This window comes from Aotus nancymaae, unplaced genomic scaffold, assembly GCF_030222135.1.
Source record: "Aotus nancymaae isolate 86718 unplaced genomic scaffold, 86718_ANA_hifiasm-v0.15.2.pri h1tg000131l, whole genome shotgun sequence".
NCBI lineage: Eukaryota > Metazoa > Chordata > Mammalia > Primates > Aotidae > Aotus > Aotus nancymaae.
In genome coordinates, this window is record NW_026988546.1 from 3,188,593 (window position 1) to 3,205,015 (window position 16,423).

At 38.9% G+C, this 16,423-nt stretch overlaps 1 protein-coding gene and 1 pseudogene across 11 annotated transcripts in view; both read right to left on the minus strand.

Moving 5' to 3' along the window:
- TSGA10 (testis specific 10) overlaps nt 1-16,423 on the minus strand; it is a 204,421-nt gene that overhangs the window by 114,787 nt on the left and 73,211 nt on the right. For 2 of the 11 annotated variants that reach the window (XM_012475841.2, XM_064371409.1), the window contains exon 2: nt 93-216. The exons of 8 other annotated variants lie outside the window; for them this stretch is intronic. In XM_012475841.2, the coding sequence (XP_012331264.2) occupies nt 93-143 (51 nt within the window). In that variant the 5' untranslated portion in view covers nt 144-216. Of the gene's footprint in view, nt 1-92; nt 10,157-16,423 lie in introns of those variants that run through there. One more of the 11 variants, XM_064371413.1, reaches the window with a different exon arrangement.
- On the minus strand, nt 12,657-14,793 carry LOC105733442 (diphosphoinositol polyphosphate phosphohydrolase 1-like; annotated as a pseudogene).

A 16,423-nucleotide genomic window follows, 5' to 3' on the forward strand; every position in this document is an offset into this window, starting at 1 on the left:
AAACAAATTATTTCCAGATTAGGTAAAACAAAGAATAAAAGCTACTGTCTGAGCAACAAACTCCAAAATATTTGTAAGTTTCTAAAACCTACCCGGGCAGTTGGTGACGGGCGTCTCGGACTTTTAGACCTACTTCTCATCATCTTTCTCAAATTTTGAGCTTCACTCTTATAGTAATCTCTGTCTGCTTCCAAAGTCTTGACAAAGGAATCAAATCTAGAAGGAGATTTATTTTGTGCTTTTTCAGTCTCTAGAATTATCTTGCCAAGGAGGAAAAAATTAGGCCATTATTTCAAGCTAAACTATAGTATCATTTTCTAAGTAAAATTGAAAAGAGGATCCTTAAAAACATTTAATTTGGTATTTTTAAAATAGAACATTTAAAAAATTATATATCCATAATTTTTAAAAAGCACTTAAGATATCTTTCTTTTCCAGCATTTCTGCATATGCTATATTTTAACTAAAAGCACCCACCCTTAAATTTGCTCAATAATTTTGGAGGAAAAAATGGTAAAGATATTTTAGAGAGGCCAGAAATGTCCACAGACCTAGCAAACATCCTACAAATGGAATGGATTTGCTTTAGAAAAGCATATGCTATTATTACAGCATCTGTTATAGCATCAAAGTTTTGTCTAATATTGTTTGATGAATGAATAAATTAACTGAATGCTGGATATTCCATATTTGTAAGCATTCCCATGAATTTCCATTAACTTTAATATATTTAGAAACACTTCTTTGACAACATTTACTTAACAATACTTTATTGGGAGAAAATTATAGATATACTTACAGACAGAGGGTTTTAAATATTTTAAATAACATTAAAATGTTCAAACAGAGCACTTTCCATTTCACATTGTTACATAAATAAAACAATGTTTGGAATTATGTAACAAAATGTATAGCTTAAAAATATTTATTACTAAGGGGGATAACAGTTAATGTGTAAACAAATATACTTTATATTTTGAGAATTATTCAGTCATCATTTTAAATCAATTAACAGATAAGGACATTAATAAAGCCAACCAAAAGTTGTTCTCTGCCTCTAGGAAAAAAAAAATAGTGATGAAAGAAGCAAAAAAAGTCACTCTTATAGATGGGGGTTCTCCTGTGTCCCTAGCAGCTGGTGCAGATATTAGAAAACAAACATATTTTTTTGCTCACAAAAAGATACAATTTTTTATGCTTTACTGATCAAATAAAAATAATTCCTCAACATATATTTATGAAAAATGTACTTAAAGATTTAAGTCTTTTTATTGTATCTTCCAATACTATAATATTATTTTGCTGGCAAATGAGTTCAATCTGAAGAAAAAGTAAAAAAAAAAAAGTATTTAAAGATGCTTAAACTCATTGAAAAAGAACATAAAAAAAGAAACCATTCAAAATAAAAACATGAAGACGATGAATATTTTAAAGAAGAAATAACCTATCTCTTATGTTTAGCTACCTTCAGTGGTAAAAGATAAAATATGATTTACCCAGGATGAAATAATAGCAATTCCCTTAAATTACCCAATGTTTTGTATAAAATGTTAATTGATAATGTTTTACGAAATTATTCCCCATAAACTGGAACAAAACATTAATACTAATTATAACTCTGAAGATAATATGAAAGCAATAAAAGAATGACTAGACTAATATAAGTTGACCCAAATTATCCCATTCAGAAAACATTGCTTCCTCTTCTGAACTCATTTAATAGCTCAGTTCAATTAAGGCCAAAAAATACTTTTTGTATCAACTTATGACAGTGAACATACCCAGTTTTATAGGATAGCTACCTATAGTCATATATTTAGCATATGACTACATTATATGTTCTATAGGACAATGACTACGTTTTTATTCAAAGCAGTAAATTTCTTTGCCAATAGCATATTCACTTAATATATTTTGCAGTTCATCAACCTTTCCCTCATTATTCCAAACTTCATCCTGATCTTGCCTCCTACATCTTAAATTTGAATTTTCTAGAATTATTATACTTCATTTGTTCTTTAGACCAAAGTTCTCTTGCACGATTTTTCTGGCAGTCATATTTTAAGTTTACGAAATATTAAGGGGTGCTATTATTTGGAATATTTTTCTCATAAGTAAAATACTTAGGAATAGAATATAACTTATGTACAGTTTGGATAACTTCATAGTTCTGAATAGACAATTTTCAATGTTTTAATATATACTGCTAAGTAGACACTAAAAAGACATGGTTCTATTTTGAATGTGTTAAGATTTCCACATTAAGCATAAAAATTCAGTCTGCAAAACAGACACATTCTCATAAAAAATAAATTTATACACAGACATCCTACATATAAACATAACCAATAATACATAAACTGAAGATTATGTCTAGGTATAACAAGGTATGATTAGGGTAGATGTTATTTTCTTCATTTACTTTTCTATATGGACTAAAATTTTACATAATAAACATGTATCAATTTTACAAAGATAAAAAAAATGTTGATTCCACTATGAAAAACAAAATAAGTGGCCCAAATGAAAAACTGCTAACCCAGTGTTTTCATTTACTTAACAATTAATGAATGCCTACTACACGCCTGACATTGTGTTATGTGCTGGGTAAAGCAATGAATAAAATAGACAAAAATCTCTGCCCTCATGGAGTTTACATTCTAGCTAAAAAAAAAAAAAAAAAAAAGATAATAGTCTAAATATATGTTAGTGATTACACCCCTCAAAAAATAATATAACAAGCACTCACGTTCTAGGCACTTGAGGTAAGTAAACAAAGCAGACAAAGATTTCTGCCTTTGGGGAATCTTACATTCCAGCTAGAATAAACAATAATAAACCTAACAAATAAACTATATAGTATGCTAGAAAAAGAAGAGCAGAGTTAAGGATACTGGGAATATTTATGTAGGAGCAGGTTGGAATTTTACATAGGGTGGTCAAGAAGTCCTCATTGAAAGGTGACCTTTGACCAAAAACTTCAGAGGAAAGGAAGTCAAACGTGAAAATTTGGGAGAACACCACTGCGGGCAAAAGTCGCAGCTATAACAAAGGTCCTAAGGCAAAAGAATGCCTGGTAGGTTCTATGTATGGAGACTGGCATGGCTGGAACATAGTGAGGAAAGGAGAAAGCAACAGCAAAGTGCTACAGAGAAAAATAAAGAAAGGGAGAAACATAGGGAGTGTGTGCAGAAAATGGGGGGGATGGGAGTGGGGGACAAAAAGAGACTTTACACAATGTCTTCCACACAGCAGGCTCTGAAATATTTTTTATTGAATCACATACAAAAGTAACAATATTAAGGACTATCAGAGATTCAGTCCAATGATAATGGTAAAATTGTAATTCTGCTTCACATTTCAAAATATCACGTTCAATTATCTGGCAAACACTGTAGTAATGCATAAATGATAACTCAAGATGAGAGAATAAACAGAGGCATATGGAGTTGAGGTGGTTTTAATGTATGTCCACAAATTCTAATACTCCTTCCTTCAAAAGCTGGAGCTTAATTTCCCTCCCCTAGAGTGTGGGTTATACTTATTGACTCACTTTTAAAGATAAGAATATGGAGGAACTGATGAGATATAACTTTTGAGACTGGGTCATACTAAGCACTGCAGATCCTCCTTATTATCTCTTGGATTGTTGGCTGGGAGAGAGGGGAAGGTGGAGGGAGAACAAGCTTCCACAAAGAATACATGGAGCAATCCTAGAAAGAGATCTACCTGGCAAGGAACAGGCCTGCTTCCAATAGTCAAAAGCCATCTGAGTGAGCCATCTCAGAAGTAAATCCTCCAGTAGCAGTCGAGCCATGCTGTGGCCATTATCTTTTTTGTTTTCTGAGACTGAGTCTCACTTTGTCACCCAGGCTGGAGTACAGTGGTGTGATCTCTGCTCACTCAAGCAATTATCCTGCCTCAGCCTCCCAGATAGCTGGGATTACAGGTGCCCTCCACCATGCCCGGCTAATTTTTTGTATTTTTAGTAGAGACAGGGTTTCATCATATTGGCCAGACTGGTCTTGAACTCCTGACCTGAAGTGATCTGCCCACCTCAGCCTTCCAAAGTACTGGAATTACAGGAGTAAGCCACCAGCCCTGGCCATTATCTTGATTACAATTTCCTGAGAAACAGTGAACCAGAACAACCCAACTAGGCCACTCTTGAATTCCCTATCCAAGAGCCTGTGAGATATTAATATTTGTTGTTTGAAGCCATTAAGGTTTTGAAGTAATTTATTACATAGCAATAGCCAATAGTTAATAATGAAAACATTTTAATGAAGTAAATGATGGAAGTTACTGCTGACCTTTAAAAGTAAGACTAAAAGTAAGTAACTCCCAGTGAATACATTTAATACTATCCCAATTCCAGACAAACTAACAGTACTGTTAGCCTCAAACTCTACGTCTGCATATCTAGAATACAATCTCAAACACTAAAAACCCATTCTTTTCTCAGCAACCAAACTAGAAATCTCATTTCAAGTGCTACCTCACAAATAGGCAAGGAATCTCTCCCCCATAAATATAAACCTAAAATGCATTCTTAGGATGATGACAACACTCATTGGAGTTCATATCCCCAGTGTTGGTTATGCATCTTTCTATTCTATTCCCTATTCTACTTTGGGCCATTCACTGAGGTTGGTGATTTCCTCATTTCGTGGCATCCCAAAGGCCTTATTTCCATTTTGTTCTCTCTTTATAAAGTTTCCTATGTTTTCCCTGTATCAGCAATGGTATCTCAACTCCAAGACTGCTGCTTACCTCTTTTTTACCGAATAGCTTTCCAATCCTCAAATACACCCAACATTCCACACTATTTATAGATATCTATTTCTAAATACTCTGCTAAGCTGGGCAAAATTCCACCTGTAAATTTAATACAGTTTTAGGTAAATCCTAGCTCTTTTATTTTAGATGTTTTCCATTCCCCAAAGTCTCCCTTTTGATAGCAGAGAATTCACCCTGATATAGTACTTACTCTCCCTAGAAGATAAACCCTAATGACCCTTTAAAAGTGATGACTTCTAAACAAGGCTTAGTTTCCCAGTCTGGAAAGGAGTGCAGTTAATTTTTAATTTGAAGACAAAAACAAGGAAGACATAAAATTCTTCAATTTTGATAATTTTTTTTTTTTGAGACAGAGTCTCACTCTTTTACCCAGGCTGGAGTGTGACACAATCACGGCTCACTGCAACTTCTGCCTCTTTATTCTTGCGTCTCAGCCTCCCAAGTACTTAGGATTACAGGTGTATGACACTATGCCCAGCTATTTTTTTGTATTTTAGTAGAGATTGGGTTTTGTCATGTTCACTAGGCTGGTCTTGAACTCCTGACCTCAAGCGATCCACCTGCCTGGGCGGCCTGCCAAAGTGCTGGGATTACAGGCATAAGCCACCATGCCTTGCCCAATTTTGATACTTTTTATAATTAAGACATATTGAGCTCAATTTATGATTAAAACGCAAATGAAGGATAATTATTCTTTAAAAAAGTAACTATTCATTCCACCTGAAGTAGCATTAAAAAAAAAGTTAAAAAATTTTTTAAAGAAGTTAACAATACAAAGGTATATTGAAAAATGTTTAAAATATTCAAGCTACTTTTCAATATCCTTTAAATACTTTAACAGCATCCATTTGAAGGTAAATAATTCAAAAGTTAAAAACAAACCATTCTTATCTAGCATTTCAAGTAGTTCTAAGGACCTGTTCCAGAAAACATAGTTAGAGAAGACTGTATCCTTAAAGTAATAAACTCATGTATTTAAATACTGCATTACTATGGCCAGGCACGGTGGCTCACGCCTGTAATCTCAGCACTCTGGGAGGCCAAGACCAGCAGATTAATTCAGGTCAGGAGTCCGAGACCAGCCTGGACAACATGGTGAAACCCTGTCTCTCCTTAAAATATGAAAATTAGCTGGGCATGGTGGCGGGTGCCTGTAATCCCAGCTACTCATGAGACTCAGGCAGGAAATCGCTTCAGGAGGTAGAGGTTGCAGTGAGCCGAGATCGTGCCACTGCACTCCAGCCTGAGTAACAGAGGGAAATTCTGTCTCAACAACAACAAAAAAAGTTGCATTATTTGACTTTCCACTGATTTGAATTTATCCTTTAAGAATTTAAATGAGAGGCTACTGCATAAAAATACATACACTCCTAGAGTTCATCAATTGGACTCAAATTTCAAATTACTCTAACAATGCCTTCAGTAACATTCTCATTCTGATCATTTATTGAATTGTTTTATTACACGTTACAGGAGTCTTGTTACATTAATAGAATATTTAAGAAATAACATGTAGGCTGCGCAAGGTGGCTCACACCTGTAATCCCAGCACTTTGGGAGGCCAAGGCAGGTAGATCACAAGGTCAAGAGATCGAGGCCATCCTGGCCAACATGATAAAACCCTGTCTCTAATAAAAATACAAAAAAGAGGACTTCCGCCAAGATGGCTCAATAGGAACAGCTCCAGAGCGCAGTTCCCAGCGAGAGCGATGCAGAAGGCAAGTGATTTCCACATCTCCAACTGAGGTACCAAGTTCATCTCAATGGGACTGGTTGGAGAGTGGGTGTAGCCCAAGGAGGGCAAACTGAGGCAGAGTGGGGCGCTGCCTCACCCGGGAAGTGCAATGGGCTGGAGGGCCCTCCTTCCTACCCAATGGAGGCCATCAGGGACATTTCCAGCCACTCCAGAGATCCGGTTCAGATGCTGTACTGCTCCCACACCTTTGCAGCCCACAGACCAGGAGATCCCTGCATACCGATAGGCACCATGAGTTTCCAAGTCAAATCTGAGCAGCCAATTCAGCCAGTGCTGTGAGTTCCCAGCACAAACCTGAGCAGCAGTTTTGACTGGCACCTAGAGTGCCTGCAAGACAAAATTGCCCATACCTCTAAGAGAAAGGGGGCTGAAGGCAGGGAGCCAGGAGATGTGGCCCCGTGGGTCCCACCCCCACGGAAACCAGCAAACTGAAACCCACTGGCTTGAAATTTTCGCAGCCAGCATAGCAGTTTGAGCTGGACCCTGGACAGTCTAGCTCGGTGTGGGGAGGGGTGTCCACCATTACTGAGGCAGCTCTAACCTTACCTATGTAAACAAAAGCACAAAGAAGTTTACACAGCAGCTGGGGGGAGTCCGCAGCAGCTCAACAACACCTCTGCAGGCAGACTGTGACTAGACTCTCTCCTTGCTGGAGGGGGAATCTCTGAAAAAGGCAGCAGCCCATCAGGGACTTAAAAATAAAGCCACAGCTTCCTGGAACAGAGCACCTGGGAAAAGGAGTCATTTTGAGTTCCGCTGCAACAGACTTAATTAAACATCCCTGCCCAGCAGCTCTGAAGGTAGAAACAGAGCTCCCAGCACAACACTTGAGCTCTAACAAGGGACAGACTGCCTCCTCAAGAGGCTCCCTGATCCCTGTATATCCAAAGAGTCACCCCATACGGGAGAGCTCTGGCTGACATCTAGCAGATAACTTTTCTGGGATGAAGCTACCACAGGAAGGAAAAGACAGCAATCCTTGCTGTTCTGCAACCCCCGCAGGTGATTCCCAGGCAAGCAGGGTCTGGAATGGACCTCCAGCAGTACTGCAGCAAAGAAGCTGGTTAGAACTTAAAAAAAAAAAACAAAAAAAACAGAAAGAAATAGTCTCAACATCAACAAAAAGGAAGTCCACTCAGAGACCCCATCCAAAAATCACCAACTTCAAATATCAAAAGTAGATAAATCCACGAAGATGGGAAGAAACCAGCGCAAAAAGGATGAAAACACCAAAAACCAGAATGTCTCTCCTCCTCCAAGGGTTCACAACTCCTCACCAGCAAGGGAACAAAACTGGATGGCGAATGAGTTTGACTAATTGACAGAAGCAGGCTTCAGAAGGTGGGTAATAACAAACTTCTCTGAGCTAAAGGAACATGTTCTAACCCAATGCCAAGAAATCTAAGAACCTTGAAAAAAGGTTAAATGAAATGCTAACTAGAATAACCAGCTTAGAGAACAACATAAATGACTGATGAAGCTGAAAAAAACAGCACAAGAACTTTGTGAGGCATACACAAGTTTCAATAGCCAATCAGTCAAGCAGACGAAAGGATGTCAGAGATTGAAGATCAACTCAATGAAATAAAACGAGAAGGCAAGACTGGAGAAAAAACAGAGAAAAGAAATGAACAAAGCCTCCAAGAAATATGGGATTATGTGAAAAGACCTAATCTATGTTTGACTGGTGTACCTGAATGTGACAGAAAGAATGAATCCAAGCTGGAAAATATTCTTCAGGATATTATCCAGGAGAACTTCCACAACCTAGCAAGGCAGGCCAATATTCAAATCCAGGAAATACAGAGAAAACCAGAGATGCTCCTCAGGAAGAGCAACACCAAGACACATAATCATCAGATTCACCAGGATTGAAACAGACGAAAAAATACTAAGGGCAGCCAGAGAGAAAGTTCGGGTTACCCACAAAGGGAAGCCCATCAGACTCATAGCAGATCTCTCGGCAGAAACCCTACAAGCCAGAAGAGAGAGGGGGCCAATATTCAACATCCTTAAAGAAAAGAACTTTCAACCTAGAATTTCATATCCAGCAAAACTAAGCTTCATAAGCCAAGGAAAAATAAAATCCTTTATGGACAAGCAATTGCTGAGAGATTTCGTCACCACCAGGACTGCCTTACAAGGGCTACTGAGCTCCTGAAAGAAGCACAAAACATGGAAAAAAACAACCTGTACCAGCCACTGCAAATATGCAGCAAGTGGTAAAGACCATCAACACGATGAAGAAACTGTGTCAACTAACGGACAAAACAAGCAGGTAGTATCAAAATGGCAGGATCAAATTCACACATAACAATATTATCTATAAATGTAAAAGGGCTAAATGCCCCAATCAGAAGAAACAGACTGACAAATAGGATAAAAAATGAAGACCCATCAGTGTGCTGTATTCAGGAGACCCATGTCATGTCCAAAGACACACATAGACTCAAAATAAAGGAATGAAGGAAGATTTGCTAAGCGAATGAAGAGCAAAAAAAAAAAAGCAGGAGTTGCAATCCTAGTCTCTGTTAAAACGGTCTTTAAACCAACAAAGATCAAAACAGACACAGGAGGGCATTGCATAATGATAAAGGGATCAATGCCACAAGAAGAGCTAACTATCCAAAATATATATGCACCCAATACAGGAGCACCCAGATACATAAAGCAAGTTCATAATGACCTACAAAGAGACTTAGACTCCAGCACAATAATAGTGGGAGACTTTAACATCCCACTGTCAATATAAGACAGATCAAAGAGACAGAAAATTAACAAGGCTATCCAGGACGTGAACTCAGATCTGGACCAAACAGACCTAATAGACATCTACAGAACTCTCCACCCCAAATCCACAGAATATACATTCTTCTCAGTAACACATTGCACTTACTCTAAAATTGATCACATAATTAGAAGGAAATCACTCCTCAGCAAATGCAAAAGAAAGGAAATCTAACAACCAGTCTCCCAGACCACAGTACAATCAAATTAGAACTCAGGATTAAGAAACTCACTCAAAACCGCACAACTATATGGAAACTGAACAACCTGCTTCGGGATGACTACTGGATAAATAATGAAAGGACGGCAGAAATAAAGATGTTCTTCAAAAACAACAAGAATGAAGACACAACATACCAGAATCTCGGGGACACATTTAAAGCAGTGTCTAGAGGAAAATATATAGCACTAAATGTCCTCATGAGAAGTCAGGAAAGATCTAAAACTGACACCTTATCATCAAAATTAAAAGAATGAGGAGCAAGATCAAACAAATTCAAAAGCTAGCAGAAGACAAGAAATAACTAAGATCAGCACACAGCTGAAGGAGATAGAGACACAAAAAACCCTTCAAAAAATCATTAAAATAAATCAAAGCTGTTTTTTTGAAAATATCAACAAAATAGCCCGATAGCCAGACTAACAAAAAAAAAAAAAAAAGAAAGAATAGAATAGATGCAATAAAAATGATAAAGGGGATATCATTACCGATTCCACAGAAATACAAACTAACATCAGAGATTATTACAAACAACTCTATGCAACATAAACCAGTAAATCTAGAAGAAGTGGATAAATTCCTGGAAACGTACACCCTTCCAAGTCTAAACCAGGAAGAAGCTGAATCCCTGAAGAGACCAATAACAAGGTCTGAAGTTGAGGCAGCAATTAATAGCCTACCAACTAAAAAAAGTCAAGGTCCAGAGGGGTTCACAGCCAAATTCTACCAGACATACAAAGAGGAGCTGGTACCATTCCTTCTGAAACTATTCCAAACAATACAAAAAGAGGGAAGAATTCCTAACTCATTTTATAAGACCAACATCATCCTGATACCAAAACCTGGCAGAGACACAACTAAAAAAGAAAATTTCAGACCAATATCCATGATGATCATTGATGTAAAAATCTTCAATAAAATACAGGCAAACCAAATGCAACAGCACATCAAAAAGCTTATTCATCATCATCAAGTAGGCTTCATCCCAGGGATGCAAGGTTGGTTCAATATATGCAAATCTATAAATGTAATCCATTACATAAACAGAACTAAAGACAGAAACCACATGATTATCTCAATAGATGCAGAGAAGGCCTTTGACAAAATTCAACAACGCTTTATGCTAAAAACTCTCAATAAACTAGGTATCGATGGAACATATCTCAAAATAATAAGAGCTATCTATGACAAACCCACAGCCTTATCATACTGAATGGGAAAAAACTAGAAGCATTCCCTTTGAAAACTGGCACTAGACAAGGGTGCCCTCTCTCACCATTCCTATTCAACACAGTATTGGAAGTTCTAGCCAGAGCAATCAGGCAAGAAAAAGAAATAAAGGGTATTCAATTAGGAAAAGAGGAAGTCAAATTGTCCCTATTTGCAGATGACATGATTGTATATTTAGAAGACCCCATCGTCTCAGCTCAAAATCTCCTGAAGCTGATAAGCAACTTCAGCAAAGTCTCAGGATACAAAATCAGTGTGCAAAAATCACAAGCATTCCTATACATCAATAACAGAGAAACAGAGAGCCAAATCATGAGTGAACTCCCATTCACAACTGCCACAAAGAGAACAAAACGCCTAGGAATACAACTAACAAGGGATATGAAGGACCTCTTCAAGGAGAACTACAATCCACTGCTCAAGGAAATAAGAGGACACAAATAAATGGGAAAACATTCCATGCTCATGGTTAAAAAGAATCAATATCGTGAAAATGGCCATATTGCCCAAAGTAATTTATAGAGTTAATGCTATGCCCATCAAGCTACCACTAATCTTCTTCACGGAACTGGAAAAAACCACCTTAAACTTCATTTGGAACCAAAAAAAGAGCCTGCATAGATAGCCAAGACAATCAAGCAAAAAGAACAAAGCTGGAAGCATCACGCTACCTGACTTCAAACTATACTACAAGGCTACAGTAATCAAAACAGCACGGTGCTGGTACCAAAACAGAGATACAGACCAATGGAACAGAACAGAGGCCTTGAAAGTAACACTACACACCTACAACCATCCGATCTTTGACAAACCTGAGAAAAACAAGCAATGGGGAAAGGATTACCTGCTTAATAAATGGTGTTGGGAAAACTGGCCAGCCACGTGCAGAAAGCTGAAACTGGACCCATTCCTTACACTTTAAACTAACATTAACTCCAGATAGATTAAAGATTTAAACATAAGACCTAACACCATAAAATCCCTAGAAGAAAACCTAGGCAAAACCATTTAGGACATAGGCATAGGCAAGGACTTCATGACTAAAACACCAAAAGCAATGGCAACAAAAGCCAAAATAGACAAATGGGATCTAATTAAACTTAAAAGGTTTTGCACAACAAAGAAGCAATCATCAGAGTGAACTGGCAACCAACAGAATGGGAAAAATTTTTTGCAAGCTACCAATCTGACAAAGGGCTAATATCCAGAATCTACAAAGAACTAAAACAGATTTACAAGAAAAAACAAACAAAACCGTCAAAAAGTGGGCAAAAGGATATGAACAGGCACTTTTCAAAAGAAGACATCTATGTGGCCAACAAACATATGAAAAATGCTCATTGTCACTGGTCCTTAGGGAAATGCAAATCAAAACCACATTGAGATACCATCTCATGCCAGTTAGTATGCAATCATTAAAAAATCTGGAGACAACGGATGCTGGAGAGGATGTGGAGAAATAGGAACACTTTTATTTCTATTTCTATCCTTGAGAAATAGATTCCTCAAGGATCTAGAAATACAAATATCATTTGATCCAGCAATCCCATTACTGGGTATATACCCAAAGGATTATAAATTGTTCTATTATAAAGACACATGCACACATACGCTCATTGAGGCATTGTTCACAATAGCAAAGACTTGGAACCAACCCAAATGCCCATCAATGATAAACCGGATAAAGAATATGTGGCACATATACACCATGGAATACTATGCAGCCATAAAAAAGGATGAGTTCATGTCCTTTGCAGGGACATGGATGAAGCTGGAAACCATCATTCTCAACATACTGACACAAGAACAGAAAACCAAACACCGAATGTTCTCACTCTTAAGTGGGAGTTGAACAATGAGGACACATAGATACAGGGAGGGAGAGAAGGGAACATAACGCACTGGGGTCTGTTAGGGGGTGGGGTGCTAGGGAAGGATAGCAGGGGTTGGGGAGTTTGGGGAGAGATAACATTAGGAGAAATACCTAATGTAGGTGACGGGGGTATGAAGGCAGCAAACCACCATGGCATGTGTATATCTATGTAACAACCCTGCAAGATCTGCACATGTATCCCAAAACTTAAAGTATAATAAAAAACAAAAGAAGAAAAACTAAAAATACTTTTAAAAAAAATAGCTGGGTATGGTGGCACGCGCCTGTAGTCCCAGCTTCTTGGGAGGCTGAGGCAGGAGAATCGCTTGAACCCAGAAGGTGGAGGTTCCAGTGAGCCAAGAGCCACTGCACTCCAACCTGGCAAAAGAGCGAGACTCCATCAAAAAAAAAAAAAGAGAAGAAATAACATGTAGTAACAATTAGCTTTGGGAAATTATTACAGAAACAATTTACTAATTTGGTGATTAATAAAATCAAGACAAGTAAGCATGTTCACACGCTATCATTTTAGAAGTCAACAGGTTATTTTTTGGCCTTTAAATAAGCTCTATCTCACTTATAAGCCATTAGGCAGCAATGAGAAGTGAAATTGTCATTTTATAATTGTGTGTAAATCTCTAGTTTCTAAATTTCATAACAGAGTACTCAAACAAGAAATAAAATGTTGATCAAAAGATCACAAAGCTACAGTAACTAAAACAATGTAGTGGCGGCACAGGAAAAGGCAAATGAATCAATGAAAACAAATAGTCCAGAAATATACATAGTTACAGATATCTTAGAATTCAGTATCTGTTAAAATGATACTTCAAATCCCCGGAGAAAGAAAGGACTAGGCAACCCTATCACCTACTAGAACAAAAAGAAACTCCGGCAGTATTAAAAGTAGCAAAACTTAAAAAACTATTACAAGAAAACTTTAGAAAGTATTATCTGTAATTCGTGAGGTGAAAAAAACCTTCCTGAACAAGAACCAAAACTCAGAAATCAGTAAGAAAAAAAAGGATTGGCAAATTTTAAAATTTTAGTTTTAAAAAAAAACTTTTTTTTCTCTTTCTAGAAGTCATTTATTTACATATTATATGTCCAGTATATAATGTATAGATAAATGTATCCTGCAATGAAAGTGACCACCCTACTGAACTGTACAGCACATTATAGGACAAATTCTTGAAAGGTTATCATCTCATACTGGTATCTTTTAATAAAAAAAAAATTAAAAATCAAAGAAAAATGTCTGGCCAGGGCTAGGATAAGACAAACAGGAACACTTCAGAATCCAAGGCAGGAGAAGGCTGTTGGTCTCTCTTCAGAGGACTGCAGGGATGGGAGGAGGGAGGGACAGATCATGCACAAAAGTACTTACAAATTACACACCCAACGCCCACCCCTCAATAAAAAGAGAAGAAAAAGCCCTATCAGTTAACACCAAACAGCAACATTATCAATATACCCTTTCTCTGCTGCCCATCATGCCTATTTGAAAGAGGCCTCTGAGGAGAAGTGGAAAGAGCCGGGGTGAGAAGGAAGATCTGCACTTACTTCAGTCTAGTTTCCAATTTCCGTTTCTCTTACAGGAAGTCTTTAGTCATCTGATGCCTGACATCAAGCTCTGAGCAGAAACTGAGTACGTGGTGGCCACGACTGGGGTGCCATTGTTGGCTGAGTAGCCTTGCCTGAATGTTTCAAACTATGACGCCTGCACGGGTTTGTGATACTGCAGCACTTTTATGACGTCTTCTCTTTTAAACCATTCCCTCTTCTTCCAATGTTAACTGAATCTTCCCAGTCTTCCAGCACTTCAGTGACAATGAGCACATAGACATACGTCCTGTGCTTTCTCTCCTGGTTCTCAAAATTTCCAACTAATCTTCCCAATGTCCCTTTTACTCCAGCCTCCTCACAGACTTCACGAAATGCTGCCACACTTGGCTCCTCCTCGGGCTCCATGCCTCCTCCAGGGACAATCCATCTGTCTGGATGGCGACTACTGCTCACGAGTAACACCTCCTCCTCGCTCTCGCTGCGGAAACACAGGCATGCGGCCCGCTTCCTGTAGCCGTCGCCGTCGTAGGTGCGGGTCTGGTTAGACTTAAGCTTCATCATCCTCCGGGCCAGGGTGCGGGTGCAGTGCGGGTAGCGGGAGTCGAGGGGTGGGGAGCCCGCTCCGGACGCCCCCGGCTCGGCCAAGGAAAGCAGGGAGGAGGAGCTTCTCCGCTACACGGCTTCGCCGCTGGCCCGCCGCGGCCGCCTCATTGCCCCCCGGCCCAGATCCCGTGCCACCGCTGCCACCGTCACGGCTGCCCTCTCCGCTGCCGCCAGGGCCGCCGCCCCCTCTGCCGCCGCCACCCCCAACGACGACAGCACCGCCATCTTGGGCGCGCTCTAAAACAAACACTTTTGGGCAAGGACTTCATGACCAAAACACCAAAAGCATTGGCAACAAAAGCCAAAATAGACAAATGGGACCTAATCAAACTCCACAGCTTCTGCACGGCGAAAGAAACAGTCAATAGAGTGAATCGGCAACCAACAGAATGGGAAAAAATTTTTGCAGCCTACCCATCTGACAAATCCAGAATTTACAACGAACTGAAACAGATTTACAAGACAAAAACAAACAAGCCCATTCAAAAATGGGCGAAGGATATGAACAGATACTTTTCAAAAGAAGACATACAAGAGGCCAACAAACATATGAAAAAATGCTCAGCATCACTGGTCATTAGAGAAATGCAAATCAAAACTACATTGAGATATCATCTCACGCCAGTTAGAACGGCGATCATTAAAAAATCTGGAGACAACAGATGCTGGAGAGGATGTGGAGAAATAGGAACACTTTTACACTGTTGGTGGGAGTGTAAATTAGTTCAACCATTGTGGAAGACAGTGTGGCGATTCCTCAAGGACCTAGAAATAGAAATTCCATTTGACCCAGCAATCCCATTACTGGGTATATATCCAAAGGATTATAAATCGTTCTACTCTAAGGACACATGCACACGAATGTCCATTGCAGCACAGTTTACAATAGCAAAGACCTGGAAGCAACCCAAATGCCCATCGATGACAGACTGGACAGGGAAAATGTGGCACATATACACCATGGAATATTATGCAGCCATCAAAAACGATGAGTTCGCGTCCTTTGTAGGGACATGGATGAACCTGGAAACCATCATTCTCAGCAAACTGACACAAGAACACAAAATCAAACACCGCATGTTCTCATTCATAGACGGGTGTTGAACAATGGGAACACATGGACACAGGGAGGGGAGCACTATACACCGGGGTCTGTTGGGGAGGGGTGGGGGGGGCAGTGAGGGGTGGGGAGTTGGGGAGAGATGGCATGGGGAGAAATGCCACATATAGGTGAAGGGGAGGAAGGCAGCAAATCACACTGCCACATATGCACCTATGCAACAATCTTGCATTTTTTTCACATGTATCCCAAAACCTAAAATGCAATATATAAAAAAAAAATAAATAAATATATATATATATATATATATATATATATATATATATATATATACACCTTGTATGTATCCTCTGCCTCATTCGTAACCCTGATCACATTTTGTCCAGTTAGATTGCATCTTTCCTACCTCAGAAAGGCTTACCTGACCTTACCTGACCATGCTAGCAAGGTCTGATCACCACGTTCCATGCACACATTTTAAAGTGGGTGGAATCACTTTGTCTCTGGCCAGCTGCTGCTGGGGAACTT